At 38.6% G+C, this 14,360-nt stretch overlaps 2 protein-coding genes across 2 annotated transcripts in view; both read left to right on the top strand.

Moving 5' to 3' along the window:
* LOC118332874 (apelin receptor B-like) overlaps positions 1-411 on the top strand; it is a 1,173-nt gene extending 762 nt beyond the window's left edge. Inside the window, exon 2 of the mRNA XM_035668310.1 lies at positions 64-411. Within this exon, the coding sequence (XP_035524203.1) occupies positions 64-411 (348 nt within the window). The remainder of the gene's footprint in view (positions 1-63) is intronic.
* A 6,338-nt stretch (positions 412-6,749) lies between these two features.
* Positions 6,750-10,994, top strand: nfkbil1 (nuclear factor of kappa light polypeptide gene enhancer in B-cells inhibitor-like 1; the record flags this gene model as incomplete). The annotated part of the gene is given in 4 exon segments (XM_035667830.1): positions 6,750-7,012; positions 7,098-7,213; positions 8,207-8,288; positions 8,367-10,994. Coding segments are annotated over 4 exon segments (1,003 nt in total), but the record flags the coding sequence as incomplete, so codon positions are not given.
* Between the last annotated feature and the right edge of the window lie 3,366 nt (positions 10,995-14,360).

The raw sequence follows: 14,360 nt of genomic DNA, 5'->3' as shown, positions 1-14,360 counted from the left end.
ATGGTGTGCTACGGCTTCATTGGCTGCACCGTCACCCGCCACTTCAACACTTTGCGCAAAGAGGACCAGCGTAAGAGGAGGCTGCTGAAGATCATCACCACGCTGGTGGTGGTGTTTGCTGCCTGCTGGATGCCCTTCCATGTCGTAAAGAGTGCTGACGCCCTCTCCTACCTGGACCTGTTTCCTGACACCTGTGCCTTCCTACGCTTCCTGCTGCTGGCTCACCCGTATGCCACCTGCCTGGCCTACATCAACAGCTGCCTCAACCCCTTTCTTTATGCCTTCTTCGACCTGCGCTTCAGATCCCAGTGTCTGTGCCTACTCAACCTGAAGAAGTCCTTGCATGCGAGCCCCGCAAGCTCCCTGTCCTCTCAGAAGACAGAGGCTCAGTCTCTGGCCACGAAGGTGTGACGACAGCTGAGGGCCCAGATGCATGCTGGGGAAGAGGTGAACAATGCCAAACAATGCAGGTAAATCAAAACTTTACAGCGCTGGGTGCTTGCCCGCAGAGCGTCTGTGGTCAGTTTCAGGGTGTCACCTTTGCTCCTCTCTGACTCTGTGGACTACTGAAGACGACTATCAGGATCGTGGTTTTGGGGTCTGACCACAATCAAGCTCCAGCCTCACTTACAGTGGCAGGACAGCAAAACTGAACTACTTAATACAGGGGACCAAGCCTGAACCATGAACTATTTCTTTTTATTTTGAAAAAGTGGAATGTATTTTAAAAAGACTAAATGCTCATGTGTTTCTCTTGGTTCTCCTGTGGACTTTATGCAAAATACTGAGCTTTGAACTCTGTCCTCAAGTCCAGATGAAGTGTATTCCTCATGTATTTGCCCCCCGCTGTTCTTGTATTCATTTGTAAGCACTTGACTTGAGGTGTGATTTCTATCAGACAACCCCGCTCTCCAGCTCAGTCTGTAGTATCTGCATCACAGCCAGCAGTGTGACGTGTGTGTGTGTTTGTGTGTGTGTGTAGGAAGGGTGTGCCAGCCAGTAAGAGGTGTTGGAGTCTGATAAGAGTGTTGTAAGCAGAGACAGAGATAGTGGGAGGGGGGGTAGGGAGTCCCAGACAGACGGACAGATGGCAGCTGACAAATGTTTTCAGGCTGGTGGAGGGTCCAATTAAAAGGTGACTGCTTTGACAGTCTGCTGGTGTGTATGTGTCTGTGTGAAGGAATGAGTTTGTTGAGTGCCAGAATGACAATGAATTTGTTCCTGACAAATATATGAAAGCATTTTGTGAATACACATTATTTTAAATCGATGTTTATGATTTGTAATAAAAAAGGTGCTTTGAAAAAACAAATATTCTCTTTATGGTCTCACTCTGTTGCTTGTGATAGCTTGTTAAGTCTTGCTGGAATGTATTTTCTCCCATCCAGTGAATGTGCTTCTTCCTGTTGGTGCATTGCTGAGGGGAGGCAGTCTGCCTCCCATTGTGTTTCGCAGGGCTGAAATCAAAGCATATGTCTGCAGGAAATGCATGTTCGACTTCTGTTTCCCTCTTCAACCATGTTTGTTTCTTCTCCTTTTACAATTCGCTCACACAAACAATCAGTGAGTACAAAAGTTTCTAAATTGGATCAACCACAGGACATTTGGCTTTGTCCCAGTGGTGTTACGTCTTCCATGGGTTAATTACCAGAACCTCAGGAATCTTTTTCTGTACCAATATGTCTCAAAATACATCTAAAAGTGTGTTTCCATGTTGTTAGTCTATCACAATTAACCATGTGACATTTTAATGAATTGTTTTTAGCAAACAAACACCACAACAGATTGTTGAGCTTTAAATTAGAATTCAATGATTAACCATTTTGACTGTAATAAGCTTTTTACAGGATATAATCAGCAACAGAAGGAGACAGAGGGATTGGACTAATCCTTGGTTACTGATTTGTAGTCGACTATCTCTCCCTGTGTAATACATGTGACAGAGAATGGCTTAATCTAAATCACCTACAATTACAGTTCACAACGGCGAGCCATTTAGTTAAACATGGGAAAAACTGAACTCCTCTTTGAAGGAAAACTTATCTGTGTCTTTAATGTCAGACAGGTGAAATCTGAAAATGTACTTGTGAATGGGAAGAGAGAGAAAACCAACAGCTGCAGCAACATTCACTCTGGTGCCTTCATCACTGTCCCAGCTCTACTTAATCTCATCTGATGGTACAAACACAGACATGCAAAGAAAATCTTCAGTACACCTATGAATTTACTTTAGAAAGTCTGTATATGAAAGACTGGGGATTTTCTGAAAACCAGTTGTATTTTGCAACAGGAAATAAATCTGAGATAGAGGTCCAACAGCTGATTAATTACACATTGTGACACCATCTGTGCACTAGAGTCTGCACAACAACATGTTTTATTGGTGAAACAGCATACAGTACATTTTTTAATTCCATAGAGCAGCTATGTTTTACAAGATGACTTGACACATTATCCTCCACCTGTCAGCATCAAAGTCAAATCCTGCCGCGAAAGATAATCCGGATAGATTATTTTCATGGGTTTTCAAGTTTTATGAAGCTAATGTGATCATGTTACAAAGATTTCATGGCATGAACTTTGCCAAAAGCTAGTGTTGTGAGAGAAAAGAGGATTTAGGCCCTTTGATTCCCTATATAGACTGGGTGTTGTGACTGTTCAGAAATGATTACATAAATGTTTTCATTCCTCTGTAATAACAGAGTGTGAGAATGAAGTGCTGGAACCCAGTGTGCCGTGGGGCATCCCAAGGGTATAAACTGTCTTCTTTCTCCCTCTCTTATAAATGACAAATGTCTAGAACAGCTTTCTATTACAAATATTCATGAGCACAAATTATCATTTAACCTTTCCTTCAGAAAAATACTTTAAAAAAAATTTAAATACTAAAATTCTATTGTTTTCTATATTGATAATGTGACAGAAACATTATTGTATCTGCACCTGTACCGAAGCAACAGTAGTTTTGTCTGTGCAAAGATAAGCAGCAGTGTTGTCTGAAAACAAAAATCAAAGCCCCATAAAATGACAACAAATAACAAACTAATACCACTAACCCTAATAGCATCTTGTAGACATCAGTCAACACCTGAAACAACCATTTTCATTTTCTAATAACTTATAACAACATAAATCTGCTTTTACTTTGAACTAAATGTTTATATAATATACTAAATGTTTGAAAAGTCCTCATTAATCCCTCTGTCCCCAGAAACCAGTTAAATAGTCAGTCAACAGTTTCCATTCAAAGTATTTTCTATCTACAAAGGTCTGTTTATCCTACATAACTAGGACCTTGCTTTAGTATTTTCATTTTCTGTCACTTTATACCTCTACTCCACTATATTAAAGAGGTATTTATATTTATATTTACTGTTCTTTTTATTCCACTATGTGTATTTGACATTTGTTGCTACTTTGCAGATTGCAGTAAGACTTTACAAACAAAACATATGATCAGCTTATAATATAGAACATTAAAATGATGACTACACATGAATGCATCGGAAGTGATAATTCAGTAGTATAATAAATAGTAATATAACACTTGCAAGAGTTTTGTATGAGTAATTGTTTAATTAAAACCATTAACATTAATGACCATATGAAACCAGACACAAACAGGATTGAAACCACTCAAAACATCATTGGTACTCAGCTACCGAACATCATTAATACTGGTGAGGTGAGGTCCCTGCACAGAGCCCAAAGGATAAAACTGTCTTACATTATGTAAGAGAGTTGTTTATATCTACTCTATATAATTGTTGTATATATGTTTTATTCTTTGCAAATAAGGGAAGTACAAGGCTGAATTTCATTATACAACCCTGCATAAAATGGCAATTAAATTACATTGTATTCTTTTGTCCTTTTAATTCAATCACAGATTTATTTTTTACTTTCTTTTAGTCTCTTAGCAAAATTGTTGCTCATCTCACCCTGAAACAATACAGATCAGGCAAGTTATTACTACAAAACCTACAAAAAGTCATCAAATTGTATAAAAATATATATTTGTTTGTTTTGTTTTTTAATTTCCTGAGCCTTTAAGACTGGACAGAGACGTATTAAAACCAATTATCATCCAACTTTTTGGAGGTGATCTAAACACAGCACAATGCAGACTGTGAGGTCAAACCCAAACTCTTCACTAGACAGGATAATGTTTGTTTACCAAGTGATGTATATCAATAGAAACTGAAGAGGAAAGGTAAGACGCCGAGTTTCTATAGGGGTGCCCACCCTAACTCGTTCATTGTCATATCAATGGATGACAAACAGCCCGTGCCTTTGTGTTGTTTTAAATCAGGCTTGCTGCCACACCTACTGTATGTTAGAAACACATGTGCAGCTATCATAAATCAGAGCCCAATAAACCAGGTCATGCAGAAAATAGACAGAGGAAGTGTGCACACACTTCTCCTCTGTCCTAACAATGGAGGCTGAGTAGCACAGCCAGCAGACTGGACCTTGACCCGGGTCTGACCATAGCGTGGTAGGATGAGATGCTGACCCCTGGAGCGTCTTAAAGGATCTTCGGCTTCCTGCCGCCTGGTCCTGCAGCGCTCCTCCTTGCAAACGTCCTAGGAGGATGAGAGACCTCACGGACAGGATAGGAGTCAGCAGGCCAGGCAGGAAAGGCAAAGGGTGGGCACGGTAGGTGTTCCTGACCGGGGATATCCTGTCTTTCAGAGGCATCTCTCTGCTTTAAGGGCCCTCTGAAATATCCATGCTCCACCTGAGGTCTTGGAGGACATGGGTGCTTGCTTCAGACACTCTTCCTATGTAAGGAAACAAATTGTGTGACAAGTTGTCTCCTCTGAGAGTGCGACAAAGAAGAACTATAGAAGAAAAGGAGCTTAAACATACACAGTGGTAAACGTGTGACTCAAACACCTGAGGTGACAAATCAGAAGTCTCTTTCTCCCTCATTCTCTGCTCTCACTCTGTCTCTCCTGACATGTCAGACATTACAAAGGCACTCATCGTTAGTGGAGACACGTCGTTTCCGACTGCAAAAAAGGTCGGAAGTGCCCAAGCTTTGGGTGACTCCGGATCTCGGTTGAGTCTATGTGAGTCTCAGAGAGGATCATCCTCTTCACAGGGCACAAAGTGTCCCTTCATTCCCTCCTCTATCCTCTCCATTGTGCATCCTTCCCTCACTCGGGCCTAAATGGATGCCCTGTCATCTGCAGCAAGACCGAGCCAGTTCAGAGGCTCAGCTGCAGTGGTTTGATCACAGGTAAAGATAGCTGCACATGCAAGAAAGAAATTATGCAAGAACAGCACCCAGAGAGGCTGTGTGCTACCGCTTTAATTGATTTAGGTAATCACTGCTGTGACGATGATAATATCTAATTCTAAGCTTTAATCTAACATGATAGACTGAAGAGATAATTTAAGGATGAGCAGATTTTGTAGACTTATGATAATTATGCAAACGTGTTGCCAACTGTCCTCTGTTATTGCAGCCACACACACACTCTCCCTCTGTGTATGTGTGTGTGTCACGTATGTTAACATGTTGATGTGTTTGCTCTGTGGATTGTGGCCCAAAAGACAAAAAAATGTCTCTAGGAAAACTATAATTTACTGTGATCCCCTTCCTACTTCCCACAAATCCAAGCAGTGCTTTTAAATAAAAAATCGTACTTTATTTTTCAAGCTTTCACATACAAAACATTTTCAGTCATGGCAGCAAACAGTTGATGCAGCATCACATATAAAGTCATAAAAGGTTGGCTGTGAAATAGAAATAGTAGCAACTGCGTTTCCTTGTAATTAACTCTACTACTGACAAATTCTAGCTTTTGGAGCCTTTAAATAAAGATTTTTCATCACAGATGTAGGCAAACAGTTGATGCAGCACCACATGAAAAGTCATAAGAAGCTCTAGACAAATAGAAATAGGGGACCATGTATATGCTCTCATTTCAAGCTGTATACTAGATGTCAAAATGCACCTAAAATAATATTTTTAAAAAGTCTGTGTAATACCCACACATGCAGGTGCCATTGTAAACAACTACCTTTGATCCTTTCTGCTGCCCACACATTTAATAGCTTCTATCAAATAATGATTCTTTGTTCAGTCCTCAAGCTCTCGTCTCCTGTAAGACATCAGATTTCAGACAGCTGTGACAATCACTCTGCTACACCACCACAGACTGAGTCATAACAATCATGTAGTGGCCGTGCATACAGAAAGATTATGAACTAGACTTTTGCAATAAATGTACAAGATCATACAAACAGGGGCACACAGATGACCTCTTTACATTTTCCTGACAGGTGGCATGTTGAAAGGAGGCCAAGGCACAGGAACCCAAAGAGAGCAGGGAGGCCTTATGAATACTGAGTAATTGGCCCATGTAGAAGATGGCAACAGAGTCCTGACAGTATGAAGAAAATCACTGTAGTGCCAAAACTCTTCCTGAGTACACAGCTTTGTTTTCCAATCATAAAGAGAAGGAAGGAGTAAAAGTTGCATTTCAGGGCATCCTGTCCAGCTACAGTGCGCTGTTAAATCAATAAAAGTGGCTTCAATTAATAGCTGATTTAGAAAGACAGTCAACACTGACACCTAGTGACAACACCGGAACCTTTCTATGCCCGGAACCTAGAGCTGTTGTTAGCCTCGGAGTTGTTTAGGAGAAGGACCGGATTAGGTCTTCGGAAGCTAACTCAATCTAAAACGACAACATTTTTAACCTCTCAGTCTGATACACACTCCGCATGTTGTCTCACCAACAGAAGCGGGTGTGGAGATACGTGGAGGAGGGCAGTCTGCTGAAGCTGAAGTCGTACCTGCGGAAGCACCGGGACCTGGATGTGAACTTCTCCCAGGGAAAGAGGGAGAGGAGCCCGCTGCAGCTCGCCTGCTGCCGGGGAGAGGACGCTGTGCTGCGGCTGCTGCTCAAACACGGAGCCGATGTTCTCCAGAAGGACCGTAAAGGAGACACAGCGTTACACACGGCCGTCAGTGAGGTGTTTAAATGCGGGAGGAGAGGTGAGGAAGGACAGGAGGGGGGAGAGAAGCTGGATTTTAATGTTAAGCATTATTTGTTATGTGGTGGCTTTTGTTTTTCCTGCAGCGTACACGGACCTGGTGGTGCCTCTTAGAAACAGCTGTCCAGATGCTTTGAATGCTCCCAACAGCGCGGGAGTCACACCTAAAGATATGCTCAAGATGTGGAAGAAACATTCAAAGGTAACAATAGACAGTTAGATGAGAATCAATGTTATAGTCAGATACTGTTTTCTGCTGTATTTATCGATGTTACCCACTGTATAATAACCCAGCAATTACAAAATAATTGTATTTAGTATTATTGATTTAGATTGAACCTTTTTTCCTAAAGGGACCCCTTATCTATCATTGAAAAAACCCAGTGACCCTCGACTAAGTGACATATATTCTGGATATTTCACATTATATGAAATATAATATAATATATTATGTTCATAACAACAACAGGACAGAACAACAACTGTAAACTGTACAGTTAGTAACAGTAACTGCAGGTAGTTTGTAAAATGAGTGTTTTGGATTATTTTCTTTAAGCAGATTATATATGATAATTGCATCCTTTATATTTTTTTAGGAACTTTTTACAATTCTCCTTAATGTATTTAAAAGAAAATGAAACAATCATCTTTAACTTAACATGTTTCTTATTGGGCAGAATCAGTGTTTCCTTCTTCATTTAAAAGTTATAACGTGAATAATAATATAAACTTTAAATAACAATTTTGTTTAGTTTTCTTAAGAAAAATTCATTAAATGCTAAGATATAGACTAGGCCTACTGTTGATTTTTTTTTAAAGATTTTCCTACACCCGTTAAAATTAAGAAGGCCTCCCTCATGAAGGTTGGCGACCCCTAATGGGGGTCTGGACCCCCAGGTTGGGAACCAGTGATTTACAGAACAGATGTGGAACAGCCTGAGAAGTCTTAAGAAACATTTTCAACTATATGTCTTTATTTTTACATTATAAGTTATTAATTAACTGAGGGTATAACTGAAAGACAGAGGGATGTTGGTGTTTTTGTGCTGGTTGTGCTTTCAGTGTTGATTCTATGAAACAAATGTTTGTGAATGAGCTTCAGAGTCACATGTGAGCAGACAATAACAATTGTGTATCTGTATTTTTTTTGGTGGTTGATCATATTTAAATAATAATTTCCTAATATTCTTCACAGACTACAGAAAACCTGAGATCTCTGACTGAAGAGCTTGAGAAGATAAATAAGAAGTTTGTGGAGCTCTCTAAAGCATTCAATGGTAAATTTAAACTCCTTCTTTAATGCTGAATTGTATTTAGACTTCCATAATAATGACACTGCCATATTTGTTTCACAGCGATAGATGGTCTTCCTGATGATGATGATGATGATGACGATGAAGACTTTAAGGACTGGGCTGAACGTATCAGAAATGAGTATTTCGACAAAATGCGAAATGCCACAGGTGGAACGCCGTCGTCTTCTGGATGGAGAAGCTGGAAGAGCAAACAGGAGAGAGATCATCTGAAGGCACGTAAAGAGGAAGAGGCTCGGCAGGGTGAGAAGCGCAGGTACGACGAAGGGTGTGCGGCTACTTTTAATGCTGGCTCTTCATCTGTCAGCACAAAGCTGAGCTACAGCGACATCCCCTGGCCGGCTCCACGAGGCACAGTGCAGGAGATGGTGGACGTGATGCTGCACGGCGTGGACCGAAAGGACCTGCCGCTCTTCCGTAAGATGCTCCGGAAGCAGCAGGCGCTGTGGCATCCCGATAAGTTTGCTCAGCGCTGTGAAGCTCGATTGGAGGAGAAGGACAAGACACAGATCCTGGATACGGTCACGGCTCTGTCGCAGGAGCTCAACAGACTGGCCCAGAGCCTGAGGGATTTAAAGATATAATGTGTAACATATTAAAAGGGTCTGAAGTGACCTCTGTTGGGTACTTGTGTCGTCCCAAATGTTCAAACCAGGAGAACAAAATGTATCATTCATGTATGTTTTTCTGTAATAGTATATTTTTGCACACATTACTATGCTCCAATGTACTGTTTTCCTTTAATTTTAAGTACATCTAACATAGTCACTGAAGGCTGTGAGGGCAAATTCCTCTGATGTGACTATATGTGTTGACCTTTGCCCCGTATTAGTGACCATTTCCTGACCAGAGCTGTGGTTATCTCACAAATTGTAAAATCCTACAAGACACAGAAACACTTTTGTGTCCTCGGAAGGAAGTCGTGTACGTCACCAAGTCGAGATAAGTTATGTTCAGGAGAGAATCTCCCTTTACCATCGGATGTTACAAACTATAACAGCTCACAGCTCCTTCCTTTCAACTGAAATAGATTTTTGTGATTCTTCTGAACTCTGAACTCTGTTTGTTGCATTAATCATTTACTTCACACGCTTCATTTGGTCGCCTGTCAGTGGCATCATATCCCCTCTAGTCCCACTGGTCGCTTCTGGACAAACACGGGATGAATCGGAGTGAGGAAGGAAGTCAGCAAACGTGACTAAACGTAACGTGAGTTAAATATAAATACATGACCTCGTCTGTGAACATGATTTCTGTCTGAGTCAGCAGTCAGATAGATTTCAGAAATGATGGTTGTTAAATTGTTTGATGTGAGAGAGCCCCGGTAGTAGACATTACATACTGTGCCTTTTAAGCTTTAGTCAATTATATCATATTATGTGCTTTCCTGTGAATATATGACTGTAAAAACAAGATATAAGGTTGATCCTTCATCAGGTGAAATTCATACATGCAAACAGCAGCAGAGCATCTTTGTAAATGTAAAATAAAAACAAATCAGAGGGCTGCAACAGCACCTCTTTGCATGCATTCAAATGAAGATAATTGAACTCTGAAGTCTGAGCTCTTCTTTTAAAACCTTGCAGTATGTTTAGAAATAATCAAAAGATGCAGTTATATATATATATATATATATATATTATATAACGGGACGTCACAATGTCCATTTCCCAACAATATAACTTAGCAACAGAAGATATAATTTAAGAATGAATTGGCAGTTTTCACAAACATGTTGACTGACACAATTAATAAACAATAACAATAACACAGTACAGGCTTTCATCTTTCCATTCTTTTGGATTTCACAAATCATGTGAGTGTACTTAACTAATTGTGATCCTGTGAGTGAGTTTAAAATACAAAAATAAATCAGTTTAGAACCAAAAGGTTTGTTCCCAGCTAGAATAAATAAATAGCAGGTTATCCTTGGAAACCAAAGTGTGTTATATTCTACAGGCGCTCTGTTGATGACGTATCCTTCATTACAATGGTTTCATTGGTGGTGGCTGGTTTGTTAGAGAGCACAGCGGTTCCACAAATATTCTCAATAGTCTCAACAGACATGAATGTAAACTGCTACTTCACTGGTTGTCAGACGGATACAGCATCTGGGTGGTTATTCTAGTGTTTGTTTTTCAGTTCAGTTTAGTTTCCAGATTGGTTCAGCTCGTTTCAGTCTTGTTTGTGTTGTTTGAAAATGTTTGGTTTTAGTTTTAGTTTTTTTATTATAATATGGGGGATTGCAATACAAACAACATGTGTGAAGGTAATTGACTCACAGTCATGTAGACATCGCAGTCTCAGTAACATGTACCAACACCTCCTCGTGCTTGTTGTGTTGACAAATTTGGCCAAAACTAAAGACATTTCCTGTATTTAATTTTAATTTGTTTAGTTTTAGATTTTTTTAAAGTCTAGTTTTAGTTTAGTTTTTATTTGAGTTAACTAAAATGATTTTTCACACCTAGTTGTAGTTTATAGTTGTAGTTTTTAGTTAACTATATTAACATTGTGTTTGTAGGGTTTGTTGTTTGATATCAGGAAGCATGTTCCTCCTCAATATCCGTGTTTTAATTCATTTATCCAGATAAAGGCTTTGGTTTGAGGAGAGACACTGTTACGTCAACAGACTCTCCTCTGACCTTTTCCTGGAAGAGAGCTGTCACATCAGTGCCTGAATCACCGATTTGAACATTTGATATTCAGTGTATCAACCCCCAGAACCAGTGCTCCTCGCCACTGAGCTGTTTGTTGAGCTTGTTGAAACTGTGTTTTTCATACAGTTCTGTTTAGTTTATCTTTTTTAAACCTAATAATTAATTTAAGAAAAAAAAATGTAACACAAAGTTGTAAGTTAAAACATTCTTGATTACGCAGCTTTTACTTGAAATTTTTTTTCAAACATTTTTTAAGTGACACTGACTTAATTTTTTAATCTTTATTTGTATTGTGAAAAAAATGTGTAAAAAGTACTTTAATAGGAATGTTTCTGTGACTAAGCCGTGTCAATTCTAGTAAAGTTCCTTTATCAAGAATGTTTTAACTTAAAAATCTGAGTTAGCGTTACTAAAATTTTAAATTTAAACTGCTACTACTTTTTTGAGTTCAATTAACGTAAACGTAAGGTGTGACTATTTTGTAGAAGTGCCTTGTTGAATTAGTCTCGATAACTTTAAGGACGCTTTGTTGGTGTTATTTAGCTTTGTCTTTGTCTCCTGTGTTGTTAGGTATGGAGCTCAGTATTTTTGTTCTGTTTTTCAGTTTGATCCTGTAGACCAGTCGAGCCTTTTGTTCTCTAGTTAGTGTGTTTTTGTTTATTATTTTGGCCTTAGCCTAATAGATTTTATGTTTTTCTATAAACAAACATTATTCATTGTTGTCCTCTCTTAGATATTAAATAAAGGTTATAACAAATGTCTGTACAATCCTGATCAGTGAGCAGTTGAAGATCACACACACACGTTGGTAATGTAAATGTGTTCATTGTGAATATTTGAATCTGACCTTAATCTGATGTGATTTACATTTTCCTGAAACGTGAGTTTGTACTTGCAGGATTAAACCAGCTGGTTCCTGCAGCGTTTGGGTGCTGAACTGAACACTGAGCATAACCACGTTTTTAAATGTCTGATTTAAAAAGAATAAAAGTAACAACATCCACGTTTTCTCTAAGCCTGAGAAACATTTATGTTGAGTCATGTTGGCCTACTGACGGTATTTTCACTCCTACAGCACAACAACATGTTGTCAGTCAGTGTCAGTAAAAAGATGCCCATACATGTGCGGCTCTATTAGACATAAACAACAACAATTTATTATATTTCTTCACAACATGACAACATTAACATATAACCTAAAACATCCGAAATAAAGGATTTCACACACAAAGAAAAGCAGATGGTCGGCCCGCTTTCAGTGATGGAACAGAACAAGAAGATGCGCTGGTTGCCAGGTTTGTCAGCAAACCCTCTTTAGAGAAAACAACTGGCCATTCACATGCATAATTTAAAACGAGACAAAGGATTTTTTTTTTTAATCTAAACTAAATGTAAAAAAAAAGAGTAAAATGTGAATTAGGCGACACAGCCTAATATCACAATAAACTAATGATAATCTGTTATTAATTCCCATTTTTTTTCTGAGGACCCCCTCTAGTAAAAAAAGGCCACAATTGTTATAATCACAAAGGTTTAAGAGCTGAAAATGTCATTTTTATTATCATTTTGGAACAGAAAAGTTACATTATTTTCATAATTTTTAAAATGCTCATATTGTTAATATTGCATGCCTTCGTACAACCTTTTGTTTGAGCTATAAAGACATCAGTATGCTTCGATAAGTTAAGCAAATATAGACTCAACTGATGTTGATACAGCAGGGTGTGAAATAGATGCAGGTTCGACTCTACACGGTGCAAATCAACCAAATGTCAGTGAAACTACATTTATTTACACATTATGTTCCCTGCTCGTAACTATACGTCTGTTAACTGTCAAATCATCCCTCTAGCTCCGTATATTTCCACACCTCCTTCCTTATGCGGCCAAGAAACACGCCGATGATTATTTCAGAGGATGCGACGATATCTGGCAACCCGGAGACGCAACTGTGTCAATTGCCGGGCGACGTAGCGCGAATAAAGGCCGTGGTCTATTTCTGACTGTGGCTTATATTTTAACGTGGTGCTGCCTTTCGGCCCCTCGTTGTCTCCATGGCCGGTTGATGATTTATCTTTTCGGTTTGCCTGTTGCACGTTTCTGCGCCAGCGTTGCGTCGTCTCGGTGTTTTTTTGTTGTTGTTGTTTTTTATTTCCAGGTTGATTTATTGAAGTGAAAATCTTGAAAGCTGTAAAAAAGTCACGCTGACTTGTTGGTCCTTTTTCACCATTTGCTTGCTGTTCATACGCCTGTGTCAGTAGCCTACAGTACAAACTGAAAATGTGATGTAATTCAGAGTCTGAAGAATAAAAAACAGCCATGATTCCTACTGAACTGTCGTGTCCCACTGCTGTAAATGTACGTTTTTTGGACCAGATATGGAATTAATTATGAGTTGTGCATTTGTGGCTGTATCCTGGCTTGTTTTTGTTTGTTTCACATGAGGAAAATCTGTTTTCTCAGTAGGTTTTTTTGTGAACTGGATCCTTGAGAGGACACGTTAAACCTTCCTTTTGTTGGATTTTTATTTTATATATTTTTTGGTAGTACAACACACGTGAGGGTCGGGAGGATTGAACTGTAGGCCTTCATCCTATACAGTAAAATCATTTGCTTCATAAACCTGGTCAGTTGTTTGTAAACTGTAAACTGATTCTTTCTGTACATGAGACGAAATAGAAATAAATTTGTTCCCACGGTCTGTCAACGTCTGTGATTTTATTCTACTATGAGAGATTATGTGTTTAAAGATTACTCAAAATTGAACGTGAGACAACACATAAAAGTACCAAAGCTGAACTAACTAAAGGTTGACTGATAAAGTGCAAAGATTAATCTTTATATGTAAAATAATACTTATAGTTTCCACCACACACACAGACATACACACTTATACACACTTTACAAACACACAAAAGTTAATCTTGTTAAATTAACACAAAAAATACTCCAAAAGAAATTATAAATCCATCAAACTTTTTCAAGAATTGAGATTTAGTGGCATCTAACTGAACACTGCTCGTCACAGCCATATTTGCTATTATTAACAAATACAAATACAAGTAAACTAGGGTTTTTTTTTAATGGCAAAAAAAAAAACCACTAACGTATTTTTATATGCAAATGTTTATGATAAACATGGATTATTTTTTGTCTCCAGTTAATCAGAATCTCTAAAATAGTTAATAGGCTATATGATTTATTACATGCACATTATTAATATTAGACCCCTATTTTTAGCACTTTTTGCACATTAATAAACTGTACATTTTATCTTTTATATATAGTTATATATATATTTATATATATGTTTTTAATATATGTTGTTTGTATATCTGGAGTTTGTAACAAAAATTATTTCCCACTGGGATTATTA

This window comes from Morone saxatilis, unplaced genomic scaffold (assembly GCF_004916995.1).
Source record: "Morone saxatilis isolate NCDOM2014 unplaced genomic scaffold, NCSU_SB_2.0 Contig21, whole genome shotgun sequence".
NCBI classification, from domain to species: Eukaryota; Metazoa; Chordata; class Actinopteri; family Moronidae; genus Morone; species Morone saxatilis.
This window is presented reverse-complemented; position numbering and strand designations above follow the sequence as displayed.